This window comes from Dendrobates tinctorius, unplaced genomic scaffold (assembly GCF_039654945.1).
Source record: "Dendrobates tinctorius isolate UK_male_01 unplaced genomic scaffold, ASM3965494v1 ptg000051l, whole genome shotgun sequence".
In the NCBI taxonomy this organism is placed as follows: Eukaryota; Metazoa; Chordata; class Amphibia; order Anura; family Dendrobatidae; genus Dendrobates; species Dendrobates tinctorius.
In genome coordinates this window covers 12,691,346-12,705,859 of record NW_027361719.1, presented here as the reverse complement: position 1 = coordinate 12,705,859, position 14,514 = coordinate 12,691,346, and the positions used below count along the sequence as shown (strand labels likewise).

Here is a 14,514-nt window from a genome sequence, read left to right as displayed (position 1 = left end):
GCAGCTTGATGTTCCTGTGACTACAGTTGCACATATTCAGAAATTGAAGCTCTATGGGACTGTAGCCAACCTCCCTGGACGCGGCCACAGGAGGAAAAGTGATGACAAATCAAAGAGACAGATAATACGAATGATAACAAAAGAGCCCAGAAAAACTTCTAAACAGATTAAAGGTGAACTTCAAGCTCAAGGAACGTCAGTGTCAGATCACACCATCCATCGTTGTATGAGCCAAGTGGGCTTCATGGGAGACGACCAAGGAGGACACCATTGTTGAAGAAAAAATCATAAAAAAGCCAGACTGGAATTTGCCAAACTACATGTTGACAAGCTACAAAGCTTCTGGGAGAATGTCCTATGGACAAATGAGACAAAAATGGAACTTTTTGGCAAGGCACATCAGCTCTATGTTCACAGACGGAAAAATGAAGCATATCAAGAAAAGAACACAGTCCCTACAGTGAAACATGGAGGAGGATCTGTTATGTACTGGGGCTGCTTTGCTGCATCTGGCACAGGGTGTCTAGAATCTGTGCAGGGTACAATGAAATCTCAAGACTATCAAAGGATTCTAGAGAGAAATGTGCTATGAGTCCTGACCTAAATCCTATTGAGCATCTTTGGAAAGAGCTGTAACATGTCGTCTAGAAAAGGCAACCTTCAAACACGAGACAACTGGAGCAGTTTGCTCTTGAGGAGTGGGCCAAAATACCTGTCGAGAGGTGCAGAAGTCTCATTGACAGTTACAAGAATCGTTTGATTGCAGTGATTGCCTCAAAAGGTTGTGCAACAAAATATTAAGTTAAGGGTACCATCATTTCTGTCCAGGCCTATTTCATGAGATTTTTTTTTTTTTTTATTCTGTGGAAGCATGGTTGAAAAGCAATGTCTGACTTTCAATCGTCCATTTTTACTTATTTCTTATTACTTTTGTCAGATTTAAGTTATTTCTGTGACCATTGTGGGTTTTTCTGTCATTAAACGAGGGGTACCAGCAATTTTGACCACGTATTAGTGCGTTGTACATTTGGTGCCAAAGGAATATCTCAGGTCAACAATGTGAATAGAAATATTCCATGATATCCCATAAAAATAGTTGTTCTATAATACCCAAACTTTCCTCCTGATCAAACCCTCTCAAATGTTGGATTTGTGTAGTTAGTTAGTAACATTGCACCATTTCATCTGTTCATCATCTCTATATCTACATTACTTGAATATACTGCTAACCATCTGTTATTCTTTTTTTCTCCAGGCGGTACTTGCCTGTATAAATGTTGTGAGCCTCAGACAAATGTTCCTACAATTCCAGGAGCTTCCAGAATTATGGAAAATCAGCAAGACTGACTTTGTGAGTATTCGGCAAGTTATAGAGTACACAACATTCAGGCTGGGTTTTTATCGCAACAGAATGTCACTACTAGAGTTGAGCGAATATGTTCGGAATCAGTCGCCGAATCTGTATTTGCCATATTGGTACCATATTTGTGCCAAATTTATGTTTGATGGTCGATTCCAAACATATTCGGTTATTTCTACTCCCATTGACTCCAATGACATTCAGCTGTGTTCAGCAAGTACTGCAAATATAATATTCGCCGCCTGTCATAATCGGAACCGGATTATGAAAAATTCGCTGAACTCTAGTCACTACTTACATTATAAATACAGTGAAAGTGGCAATAAAAAAACTGAGGACTTGAAATCTATGATGATTCTTTCTGCTACTGTATGTGTAATGAAGGCTTGTAAAACTCTGTTATTCTGTGTCTTAAACTGGTTGTCCAGTCTTAACCTACAAGTCTACAGTCATGTTATGTGACTGTGATGCGCACGAGAGGCCGTGGGTTACTCGGCGTCGGGCCCGTTAACTTCAATGGGAAATGTCACAGTGGCAGTGACCCGGTCCGTGGCCTCAGGCGATCATGTAAAAGGGGTAGAATTAGATTATGTAGTGATTTGTGATGCCAGTTGGAGTGTTCGACTGTAGTATAGCCGGCACTGCAGATGATCCCTGGGGGAGTAGATGGTGATGGCAATGCAGATGTTGAACCCTCTCCAACCAGGGCAGACCCACAGAGATTGTGATGCATTAGAAGGCACGGAGTAGTAAGGCAGGAGACAAGGAAAGTCACTTTATCATTTACTGTAGTTCAGGTGCAGTTCAGAGGAGATATTACAACTCTCACCAGGTTACAGTCTGTTCTGCAGAATGGGAGTTATCTTTCCCTGCTGTGACTCAGTGTAAATTCCTGCTATTCTAATCCCTTCTGGGACGAAGGCTTCCCAGAGCTTAGAACTTCCCAGTGTTGCCTATACTCACTGTGTATTTTGCCTTCAGCAGCTTGCAGCTTGAATCCTTTGTATAGCAGCTCAAGTTCCCACTTGCACTATTCTTCACTGATCCTAGATTGTTGCAGTATTTGAGGGAAAACACTTTTGTGCTGTTCGTATAATCCTACGCAGTCTCTCAGCTTACCACCCTGCTCTGAAAGCATGGATGGTCTAGGGGCTGGTCCCTGTTGCTTTTTAGCGCTCACTCCTGGATCGAGTACATGTCTTAACATGGCCTCCAAGATGTTCTTCCTCCTTCTTCACACTCTGAGAACAACAACTCGGCCCCTCCCAGTTAGGGCATGTCTGCAAAGCTCTAAGCTTCAGACAAATGAGGAAGTGAGGCAAATTGTATGTGTGTGGTCTCTAGCAGAGAAAGCATAACTCCCATTGCTCACAAAACACATGCAGAAGAGTACATATTTAACCCTTTTGTGGCAGTAAAGATGCAGGGCACCACATTCCCCCCTAGCTAAAGGTAGCACGTCCTCAGGCTACACAAGGATCATAAGCATATAACAAATGACATATTTAAGGCTACTTTCACACTTGCGGTTTTTTGCTGCGCGTTTTTTGCGCACACAAACGCATGGAAAAAACGCATCATGAGTTTGTGTGCTTTTTTTGCGGGTTTTGGTGCATTTTTTAAAAAACCGCATGCTTTTTTTGCGCATACTTACGCATTACAATGCGCACTCTTGCGCACCCATAGACTTTAAGGGGTGTTTTGCTGTAAAAAAACGCATTGCGTGCGCCTGCATTTTTTGGGGGCAAGTCAGACGCACAAAAAATGCAACAGGAAGCATTTTGTGCGCCCGAGCGCACACTGAAAAAAACGCATGCGCATACAAACATGTACGTGCGCATATGTATGCGCACATATGCGCACCCATGTTAAAGTATAGGGGAAAAAACGCATGCTTTTTTTGCGCTAAAAAGCAGCACAAAAAAACGCAAGTGTGAAACCAGCCTAACTTGGGTAAGGGTGAACAGTCCCAGTAACTGAGTTGAGTCGTGGATTACAGCCCAAAACCACTTCTGATTGTTTGGATCGTCCCTGAGTGCAGCTGCAGGGCACACAGACCATAATATGAAATTCACTGCACTGGCTGTTTTAGATGACTTCCTGCAAAGGCACGATGAACAATTTTTCTTCTCAAGTTTAAGAGTCTTTACAAGAGTTCTTGTAGTAGAAAAAGTCATAAAAACTACTAAAATCTCACATTAGTCCATGTGGGCCCAATTTCTTTAACATTTTTAGCAATGTTACCTAAGGCAAAGTTCAATATAAGTACAACTCAAAACTAAATTATTAATCTTAGACTATTTTACAAATCATTTCTATAGCGAAAAGGGGTTTGGCCCTGTGTGCTACGCTGTGATCTGCGCAAGATAGGAATGCTAGTCAGCGTCCTACGAATCTTTGAACCTATCATGGGTACAAAAGGTTCACTGCTAACTGTGGGCAAGTTTTCTGTTTCTTCCTCATGTACAGTGTTAGTGGTTGGCATTAGCAACTCATTGCTTCCAGAACAATTTGGTGTCTCTGGTAAAGACCTTTGTGGGAACACCATCACTGGAACTACCACTGCGTTGTTAACTTGTAGCCAAGAACTAGGGAATTCACCTAGAACAGTGCAAATCTTTGTATCAGTCTTTTCCTTTAGCTGAGAGTCTTCCTTAGTCTCAACTCTTTCATGCAATTGTGCTGGACATACTTTCAGATTGTCTCTGGATACGGTAGTACACCTTTTTCCGCCGTCTTTGGAGATAGTACACACTTTGCTGTTGTCATAGCTAGATGGTTGAATAGTGTAAGGCTGAGCCTCCCATTGGTCATTGGTTTCTTCTCTTTTTCTTCAGCACCTGTTCACCTGTTGGTAAGGGGGTTGCCACAGCCTGTCTATTAAAGTTCCTGTCATGATCCAGTGTTGGATCTGGCGGTATTAAAAGCACAAAGTGAACTTTTTTTTACTTTGGTTCAGTTCAAAGGTGTTTTGACTGTCCCCGGTGGTCGTGAGTGGTATCGCACCTTAGGTTAATGTGCACTTAATTATAATTCAGGTGTTGGACTCTATAATTGGGTCTCAGGGTGTTCACTCACTGCTGGTGATATTTCTTGCTGAGTTATTGGAGAGCCTGGTGGAAGGATGGAGCTGGATAGGAGTCCTGTGCAGTCGGCCAGAGAGAACGAGTGCCAGCTAATGGTGTCTGCAGGAAGGACTGGCATGGCCTGGTGGAGTCGCAGTTTATGGTGATGGATCAGGGTGGAGGAGAAGATGCACGCAGGTGGTGGGCTCTGTTGCTAGGAGCGTACGCAACAGAGCAAAGCTAAGTGGTGTTCCCCCTGTATTGTCTCTTTCCCTCATGTGTGTTATTAGTGCAGTGGTGGGATTAGTTTCCGCACCGACCTATTCCCTAGTGAGGGTTTAGGGTCAGGGCGAGCTAGGGCGTTGAGGTACGCGTGCGGCGCCCGGTGCGAAACCGGCATAGGGAATGTCAGGAGTGCAGGGACACTGGCTCAGGGGAGCTCAGGAGGTCTCCAATTCCCTTTTCCCTATCGCAGGGCCCACCACTGTTAATATTTCCCAGGTTCCCCCTTTATTATTTAAATTCGCCGTACTGGAGGCGGTGTTTCCAGAAATGTATTTATAACGTGTAATTCCCAAATTCGCCAGGTGGAGGCGGCGTATCCACCTGCACGTTTTATTATTTAAATGCGCCCCACTGGAGGCGGTGTTTCCAGGGTCACGTGTGTTATGGGTTCGCCCAGCGGAAACATCTGCGTCCTGACACACGTGATCATGACAGTTCCTTTCCTGTTTTTGCCAAGCTTGAGCAAGACTTTCTTCTACACATTGCTGAACATTTTGATACTGCAGTTGTCTTTCTGTGTTCCAATCTGTGTCCAATTGGCTGGATATGGTTTCAGGAGTTAGGACTCCCATTTCCAGGTCGATGGGGAGTTTACCTGGCCGTGCACGCATCAAGTAAGCTGGGGCATATCCTGTTGCGCTGGTTGGGATATGGTTGTACATTTCAATCAAATCAGGTAATTTCTCAGGCCATTGGTTCCTTTCTTCCAGTGGTAGGATCTGCAATAAATTGATCACCAGGTGATTCAGTTTTTCGCAAAGACCATTGCCTTGTGGATGGTATGGTGTAGTTCTGATCTTTTTACATCCATAGAGGGAGCAAAATTCTTGGAAGACTTCTGCTTTGAAGGCTGGACCTCTGTCTGTCAGCACTTGATCTGGGTAGCCATGGGGTCTGCACAAATATTCTTGGAATGCCTTTGCAGCTGTTCTTGCCATTTGGTCTTTCACCGGAACAACCACTAGGAAACGGGAATAGTGATCCACTATTGTTAAGGCATAGGTATACCCTGATTGGCTTGGGGTTAGTTGCAAGTGGTCTAGGGCCACCAGTTCCAAAGGTTGTTTAGTGATGATGGGCTTCAAGGGGGCCCTTTGATTGGCAGAATTCTTTCTTCTGAAATTACATAGGCCGCATTCCCACTGTTCAATACACCATCTCATACCTGTCCAGAAGAAACGGTCGCGGATGACTACTTCCAGCTTTTTCCAACCAAAGTGTCCCGCTTGATTGTGGTAAGCTTCCAAGACCATGGGCACGTCCTTTTTGGGGACCACGATCTGCCAGACCAGTCCATGCGTACGTGGGTTAATAGCTCTTCGGATCAACTTGCCTTCATAAAGGAACAGCTTCTTTCTCTCTTTCTTTCCACAACTGTTGAACATCTGCAGGCGCATCAGGAGCTGGAGATGAATCTGCTTCTCCAAGGAGTTCTTTGACCAAACATATAGCCGGGTCACTGCTCTGCGTCTCTTCCCAACCATGGTGAGGTAGTGGATTAAGGGAAACTTCATGAACGGCGAGACTTCTCCCTGCCACGAGGTTAGAGTCTTGGGAGGCACCGTGGCTGTGGAATGGCGGCATCTCTATTTCTTCCAGGTATTCTAGATCTTATGCTGTATTGGGAGCATTTGGCATAAGGGACAAAGCATCAGCATTGGCGTTTTAAGTGCCAGCTCGGTATTTAATGACAAACTCATAATTGGACAACCGAGCCATCCATCTTTGTTCCAAGGCAGTCTCAAGATGGGTTAACGGATTGTTGTCTGCATAGATGGTAAATTTGAATGAGGCCAAATAGTGCTTGAACCTCTCGGTCATTGCCCAAATGATAGCCAAGAATTCTGGCTTGAAGGTGCTATAGTTGGTAGGGTTCCTCTCAGTAGGATGAAGCTTCCGACTGGCATAAGCAATGACTTTCTCCTTACCCTGCTGCACTTGAGATAGGACGGCTCCTAACTCAACATTGCTGTCATCGGTGTGCAGGATAAATGGCTGATCATAGTCTGGATACGCTAAGATCTCTTCCCCAGTAAGTGCTTGCTTAAGGCTGTTGAATGATTCATCCAACCTATCATTCCACTCAATCAGGAGACTCTTGCCTTTGGCCTTTTTGGGTTGGTCAACTAGGAGATCTTAAAGAAGGGCTGCCAATTTAGTAAAGTCTTTGATAAAGCATCTGTAGTACCCCACTAGGCCTAGGAATTGTCTGACGTCTTGGATGTTGGTGGGTTCCTGCCAGTGTCTGATGACAGTCACCTTGTCTGGGTCGGGTGCTACTCCTTCTGAACTCACATGGCCTAAATACTGCACTTTGGGCTTTAGGAGATGACAATTAGATGGTTTTACCTTTAAGTCGAAGTTGGACAACGCCTCCAAGACCTCTGCCAGGTGTTGCAGATGTTCCTCATAGGTCCTGGAATATACAATCACATCATCCAAGTACAATAGCACAGTCTCAAAGTTCATATGTCCCAGGTAACATTCCATAATTCTCTGAAAGGTCCCAGGAGCACTGCTCAATCTGAATGGCATGTAATTAAATTCACATAGCCCCATAGGAGTAGAGAATGCAGTTTTTAATTTGTCTGCCTCAGCAACAGGAACCTGCCAGTACCCGCTGATTAAGTCCAAAGTGGAGAAATACCTAGCTGATTTTAATGCTGCTAGAGACTCCTCTATGCGCGGTAAGGGGTATGCATCTTTATGAGTAATTTTGTTAAGTTGTCTGTAATCTACACACATGCTCATTGTACCATCTTTCTTTTTGACTAACACCAGGGGAGCTGCCCAAGGACTGTAGCTATCTCTGATTACCCCTGCTTGTTTCATTTCTTTTAGCATACCTTTTGCACACTGATAATGAGCTGGCGGTACAGGACAATACCTTTCTTTGATAGGTGGGTGATCTCCTGTGGGGATGTTATGTTGAAACACTTTTACCTGCCCAAAATCCAAGGAATGCTTACTGAAAACCCTCTCATATTCTTGCACCACCCGCTGCACTCCATTTTTCTGATGTACAGGAGTGGTGTTGGTGCCAACATGTATCTATTGGAACCATTCCTCCATCTGAACAGAAGAGCCATTGCCATCCATTGCTTCTGATCGATCCAAGGGTCCTACAGCCTGAATATCATTGTTGCTGTGAATAGTTTGGCTACAGTTGCATAACGGGGCAAGCAAGCTTCCTCCTCTCCACAGTTCAGAACACGTACCAGAACCCTGCCCCTTTTAACATCAACAATTCCCCTGGCTGTCAGCACAGTAGGTCTGCTATCTGAATAGACTGGTTCAAGGAGAGCTTGGTAGTCCCATCCTCTGATGCCTATGACTGCTCTGCACCAGATGAGGGTCTCACTCCTAGGGGGAAGCATAATGGAGTAGGGATCACTCACCCTTACGCTACCAATCTCTCCACCAGTTATCATCACCTGCTGTTGCTGCACAAGGGCCTTTATATCTTTATTGAGGGCATACTGTTCTTTGTACAGGGCCGACTCGGCTATGTCTTTCAAAATAGTTATGACCTCACTTAAACAATTTTCAATCACATTTGTGCCTAATGTTATGATAGGTTGGCACTCTGCTCTTTCCACCTCTACCACCACAAGACCTTGAGCTTTGAGCTCCACCTTCCCCACTTTAATGACAACCTCTTTGTACCCCACCTATGACAGAGGTTGACCATTACTTGCTATTAATGACAAGTTACCATCAGGAAGTTGGATGAATTCAGAATCAGTCCAATATCTCTGGTACAGTGTGTGAGGCATTGTGGTTACCTGTGATCCAGTGTCTACGAGGGCGGTGAAGGGGATACCATCCACTACCACGGGTTTAAGTGGACGTCCTCCAACATACCTGTTTCTCCAGCTAGTTGGACCAGATTGTCTTACTCCTGGGGGTTGGTCCTCGGCCCCAGGGGTCGCCTATTTAAAGGACATTCTCTTTGAATATGATCCACCTTATGGCACCGTCTGCAGGTGGGTCTCCCAGAAGAGTCAAATCGGTCCGTTGTTCTCCTGCCGGTGCAAGTCAGTCGTCGCTGATGTTGCGGCATCCTCTTTGGCCGTCGCCATGGGAGATCATCCGGGCTTGATGCTAGTTGGATCTTCTCTGTGGGGGGAATAAACCTGGAAAGTCTGAACAGTTTTACATGGACCAGCCATATTTTTAGTCAGTTCCTGTACTTGCAGTCGTAAATCTGCAATAGAATCATCAGCTGGAGTCGGCACGTGCTGTACTGCAGGCACCTAGGGTGAGGATACTGCCCTCTGGTGGTATGTAACTGCTGGATGTTTAACTGGCTCAGTACAGACATAGGTAGATTCTCTTAAGATATGGATGGATCTGTCCTTAAACTGAACAAAATCCATGTCAGAGTTCTGCAATGACATCATGCGCAGTTGTTCCTTACTGGAATCAGACAGAAGACCTTCAATAAACTGTTCTTTCAGCATTTTGTTCTCATCTCTTACACTGTCTGGATCAATTTGTTTAATGGCCTGCAGTGCCTCCTGCAGGTTAAGGGCATAGTCTCTGACAGTGTCCTGTGATTTCTGTCTGCAGCTGAAAAATTGCATCTTTATTTCTGAAGCAGTACGGGTGTCAAAAGTATCCCTTAATTTAGCAAAAATGTCTTTTACAGTTTTTATCAGTCGCTGGCCAAGATTTAACTTCCCTCTGAGCAGCACCACTGAGCTGACTTGTAAGTATACTGACTTTCTGCTCCTGTGACATAGGGTAAATTTCAAACATGCTGCGCAGCTTCTCTTTAAAATCACTTAAGGTGTGCGATTCACCAGTGTACTGTGGCAGCCATGTCGCACCAGGTATATAAGGCATGGTGAGAGGCAATATGGGAGCTGCAGCTGCTGCACCCTGAGCGTTGTCGGGATTAGACATCTCCCCCCCCAGTTAACCCTTGCAGTGGTTCGACTCACCACTTCAGTTGCTGCAGGTCGTTGCTCCTGTAGGACTTTAGGCACACACAGTAATCCTGTTCGAATCCTGTTCATGACGCCAAAAATGATGCGCCCCAGAGGCCATGGGATACTCGGCGCCGGGCCCGTTAACTTCAATGGGAAATGTCACAGTGGCAGTGACCTAGTCCGTGGCCTCAGGCGGTCATGTAAAAGGGGTAGAATTAGTTTATGTAGTGATTTGTGACACCAGTTGGAGTGTTCGACTGTAATATAGCCGGCACTGCAGATGATCTCTAGGGAAGTAGATGGTGATGGCAGTGCAGATGTTAAACCCTCTCCAACCAGGCTAGAGATTGTGATGCAAGTAGAAGGCATGGAGTAATAAGGCAGGAGACAAGGAAAGTCACTTATCATTTACTGTAGTTCAGGTGCAGTTCAGAGGAGATATTACAACTCTCACCAGGTTACAGTCTGTTCTGCAGAATGGGAATTATCTTTCCCTGCTGTGACTCAGTGCAATTTCCTGCTATTCTAATCCCTTCTGGGACCAAGGCTTCCCGGAGTTTAGAACTTCCCAGTATTGCCTCTACTCACTGTGTATTTCGCCTTCAGCAGCTTGCAGCTTGAATCCTTTGTGAAGCAGCTCAAGTTCCCACTTGCACTATCCTTCACTGATCCTTGATTGTTGCTGTATTTGAGGGAAAACACTTTTCTGCTGGTTGTATAATCCCATGCAGTCTCTCAGCTTACCACCCTGCTATGAAAGCATGGATGGTCTAGGGGCTGGTCCCTGATGCTTCTTAGCTCTCACTCCTGGATCGAGCACATGTCTTAACATGGCCTCCAAGACGTTCTTCCTCCTTCTTCACACTCTGAGAGCAACAACTCGGCCCCTCCCCCTCCCAGTTAGGGCATGTCTGCAAAGCCCTAAGCTTCAGACAAGTGAGGGAGTGAGTCAAATTGTGTGTGTGTGGTCTCTAGCAGAGAAAGCATAACTCTCATTGCTCACAAAACACATGCAGAACAGTACATATTTAACCCTTTTGAAGTAGTAAAGACACAGGGCACCACAACTGCAGACTTTTGAATCCTTACATTGTGCAATTACTACCATGAGGATTCTCTGGTGCCGGCACTGGGAGCAGGCAATCATGTGAATACAAGTAAGTGATATGCATCCTCCCAGGGCCACGATAAGACTAGATGGGCATGGTCTCACTTTAAGGGGTTTTCCACTACTAGGCAACTGCTTCTTAAACTAAATGTTTGGCCCCGATAAAATAATAAAGTCTAAACTCACCTCCCATGCCGATTTCGGTGTCAACACTCGCTCTCCCGGGGGCTTTGATGCGGTAGAATGACATGTGGTGCCATGTGCCCAAACAGCGCTGGCATCACTGTCTCCGCCTTTGGACAAACTGAACATTAAAAGGAAGTCAGGGATCAGCTGCAGGCCTGGCTTCTTCTTCATGTTCAATTTGTCCGAAGGCCGAGACAGTGACGTCAGTGCTGATTGGGCACCGGCGTTATGTGTCACAACACTACATCACAGCCTCGGATAGAGCAAATGCCAACACAGCCGGAACGGAGCCAGCATGGGAGACTAGTATAGGCTTCATTTTTTTTATCTGGGCCAAACATTTAGTTTAAGAAGGGGTTGTCTGTAGTGGACAGCCCCTTTAATGTAACTGTATTGAGTGAGGACAGAAACAGTGTCGTTGGAATGTAGTCAGGAGTATGCATGCCATCTACTTGTGCTCACATGACTGCCGACACCAGAGGATCCTCACAGAGCACAGTGCACGCAATGTGAGGATTCACAAGTCTCCAGTTACATAGAGCAACTGGAGACTTGAAGCTTAAAACCAGCTAACCACTTTAACATAACCAAAGACATTGCTATAAATAAAACAATTTCTGGTAAGAGCAGAGATGATTTTCTAAGTGAACAGAGCAGCCAAATGAAGTTTAAAGTCTTTTGTAGGATTTTAATGCGTATGTCCTATCCCTAGACCTCGTATTTTCGGTCCAAGTGCGATCTGTCAAAACTTTGGTTTGCACTCGGATCAATGTTATTCTATGGGGCTGTGCACATGTCCGATTATTTCCTAGGACCGAGTGTGCAGGAGGAAATATTGCAACATGCATGATTTCCATCTTTAAATTGGATCACATTTGGCCATGCAAGTCAATGAATCTGTTAAAAAAAAAATCGCACTGCACTCGATTGACATTTGCATGCCGTTCCGATTTCAATGGACTGACAGAATGGTGAAGATGGAGAAATTAAAAAAAAAAAAATCAGATCGCACTATATTCACGCTCTTACCAAACTCTGATCAGAATGTGAATAACATAACCAACTTGATTCTCTCGGATGATAGAAGGTACGGTGGTGTGACCCCAGCCTTAGGAGGAGCCATGAATATTAGATCTGTCGGAATTTGACACTTTGCGGCCTCTATGATCAGATATTTGAATGGTCTACGCCTCTATATTGAGATCTGCAGCTTTTTCATTGTCTGCTTTGAACACCACAGTGGCATACATCTGAAAGACTTGTGCTAGGTATTGCAGCTTTGTCCCATTGAAGTTAATGTAACACACATGCTACTACATATGGAGCGTATTCAATGTATGGAACAACGTAAACAATGAAGAGGCTGCCGCTTTTATTTTTAAAAAAGCCTCTAAAATGTGAGCTGTCATGAGATTACTTGCCTAAATCCAGGGTCACACATCTGTAGATTCTCTCATCCGAAATTATTGGGCAGATTTTGCTAATGACACTCTGAACAAAACCTGATCAGAGTTCCATCAGAGAGCTAGTATGTCATGAGAAGATTCTCTCGGATGAGAAAACCGTAGCACATGTGATTTCTGATGTTGTTCTCCATCTTCTCCATTGTGTGAGCCCTCGGAAATCGGACTGCACTCAGATGTCATGTTTTCCATACATCCATAGACTAAATTGGTGAGGGCATCCAATTTCAGAGTGAAATTACAGCATGCTGCAATTGTTTCAATTATGCAAATTGTCTGTTCAGAGAGGAAGAGGATTAGAACTCTAGTGCCACCTATTGGAAGCAGCAATCCTAAAAATCAATGTTGACAATTTAACGAGCCTTGTCACTTGACTTGGGATAAAAGCCAAACCAGAATCTCAATTTGCAGACACTGTGTTTCGGGGTACTATCCCTCTTCAGTGCAAAGTGTGAGATCTGGTTTGGCTGTGAGAGAGGCATCTGAACGATATCCAAGGAGAAATGATACTTCTTGGATAGCAATTTTTTCACTGACAGATTCTGTTAGAGAAAAAATCAGGCTTCAGCACTGTCCTATTAATTAACATTAAAACAAGTGCTATCAGATAAAAAAATCAGATGTATAAGGCGGTGTGAACGAGCCCTTAGGCAGCTACTCAAACTTATTTCCGGAAAAAAATATGTATGTATCTAGTACAATCAGTTATTTCCTATACAGAATGACAGATTGAGAATGTGATTACCTGATTGTGTTTTCCAGTCTGTTTGGGTGGTCACGTGGTTGGCGGTGGTCATTCTCAATGTGGAAATGGGCCTTGCTGTTGGTGTAGTTTTCTCTATGATGACTGTAGTTTGCAGAACGCAAAGGTAGGTGAAGGAAAAATAGTGCTGGAAGGTTAATGCTGATGATGGATTCATATGGCTCTTGCTGAACTCTATAATAAATCTAATTGCAGACTTCTCTTGATATTCTCCTACTGGTGGCTTCAGGCAGACAAAGTGTTATCACTTAGGGTCCTTTCACCCAGCGTTTATTCTCACGCTCAATAGCCCTGTCGGAGTTTAAGTCTGAACCCCCACCTGCAGAATGAGATTTGGATGAGTGCCATTGACTATAATGTTGCAGTCACCGTTTACTCTATCACACAACATTTTCCGCCATATACACCAAGGCGGACACCAAAATGCAGTACCCTACATCTATCTGTCTGCCTCCAGTAGGCGTATAAGGCCAAATATGATGCACAACAGAGCACAAGGTGACTCTGCCTGCACCATTATAGTCAACGGCCCCATCGGTGCATATGTCCAAATCCCGTTCGGCGAGGTAGTTTGAACGTAAGCCCTACCGGGCCACTGATCATAGGAATACACACAATGTAAAAAGGCTTTTGCAGTGTAACTGAACTAAGTTTCTTTTACATTTTGTAGTATCTTACACATTTTGAAGATTGGTCGGGATCCAGGATGTTCAGATGACTGTGCATGAGTGTACACATGGTGGTCTGGGCTCAATACAAAGTCTTTGTATTGTACACGCGCACATTCGGGAGCTGAATGCTTCTGTGCAACCTTTTGAGCCATCAGTAGAGGTCACACGACACAGACCCTATAGCAATCTACAGGATGTTTATAGGGAACCTGTCAGCAGGATTGTGCTCAGTAATCTACAGACTGTGTCATGTCAGCGCCGTTATACTGATTATAATGACACTTTGATTGATGAATTCCATCTTGTGGTTGTTGTATAATCTTTATTTTCAGTTTTGAGTTAATGAGATTCTCGTGCCCGGGGCGGCCTGTGTGTGGGGGGGGTCTTCATGTGGTGCTCTGATTAGGTATTAACCCCTTCATGACCAAGCCTATTTTGACCTTAATGACCAGGCCATTTTTTGCAATTCTGACCAGTGTCCCTTTATGAGGTAATAACTCAGGAACGCTTCAATGGATCCTAGCAATTCTGAGATTGTTTTTTCGTGACATATTGGGCTTCATGTTAGTGGTAAATTTAGGTTGATAATTTTTGCGTTTATTTGTCAAAAAATCAGAAATTTGGTGAAAATTTAGAAAATTTTGCAATTTTCAAATTTTGAATTTTTATTCTGTTAAAC

At 44.4% G+C, this 14,514-nt stretch overlaps 1 protein-coding gene across 2 annotated transcripts in view; it reads left to right on the top strand.

Moving 5' to 3' along the window:
• Positions 1 to 14,514, top strand: part of LOC141091390 (solute carrier family 26 member 10-like) — a 121,046-nt gene that overhangs the window by 60,294 nt on the left and 46,238 nt on the right. For both annotated transcript variants that reach the window (XM_073576945.1, XM_073576944.1), the window contains exons 10-11: positions 1,256 to 1,351; positions 13,164 to 13,270. In XM_073576945.1, coding sequence (XP_073433046.1) covers positions 1,256 to 1,351; positions 13,164 to 13,270 — 203 coding nt within the window. The remainder of the gene's footprint in view (positions 1 to 1,255; positions 1,352 to 13,163; positions 13,271 to 14,514) is intronic.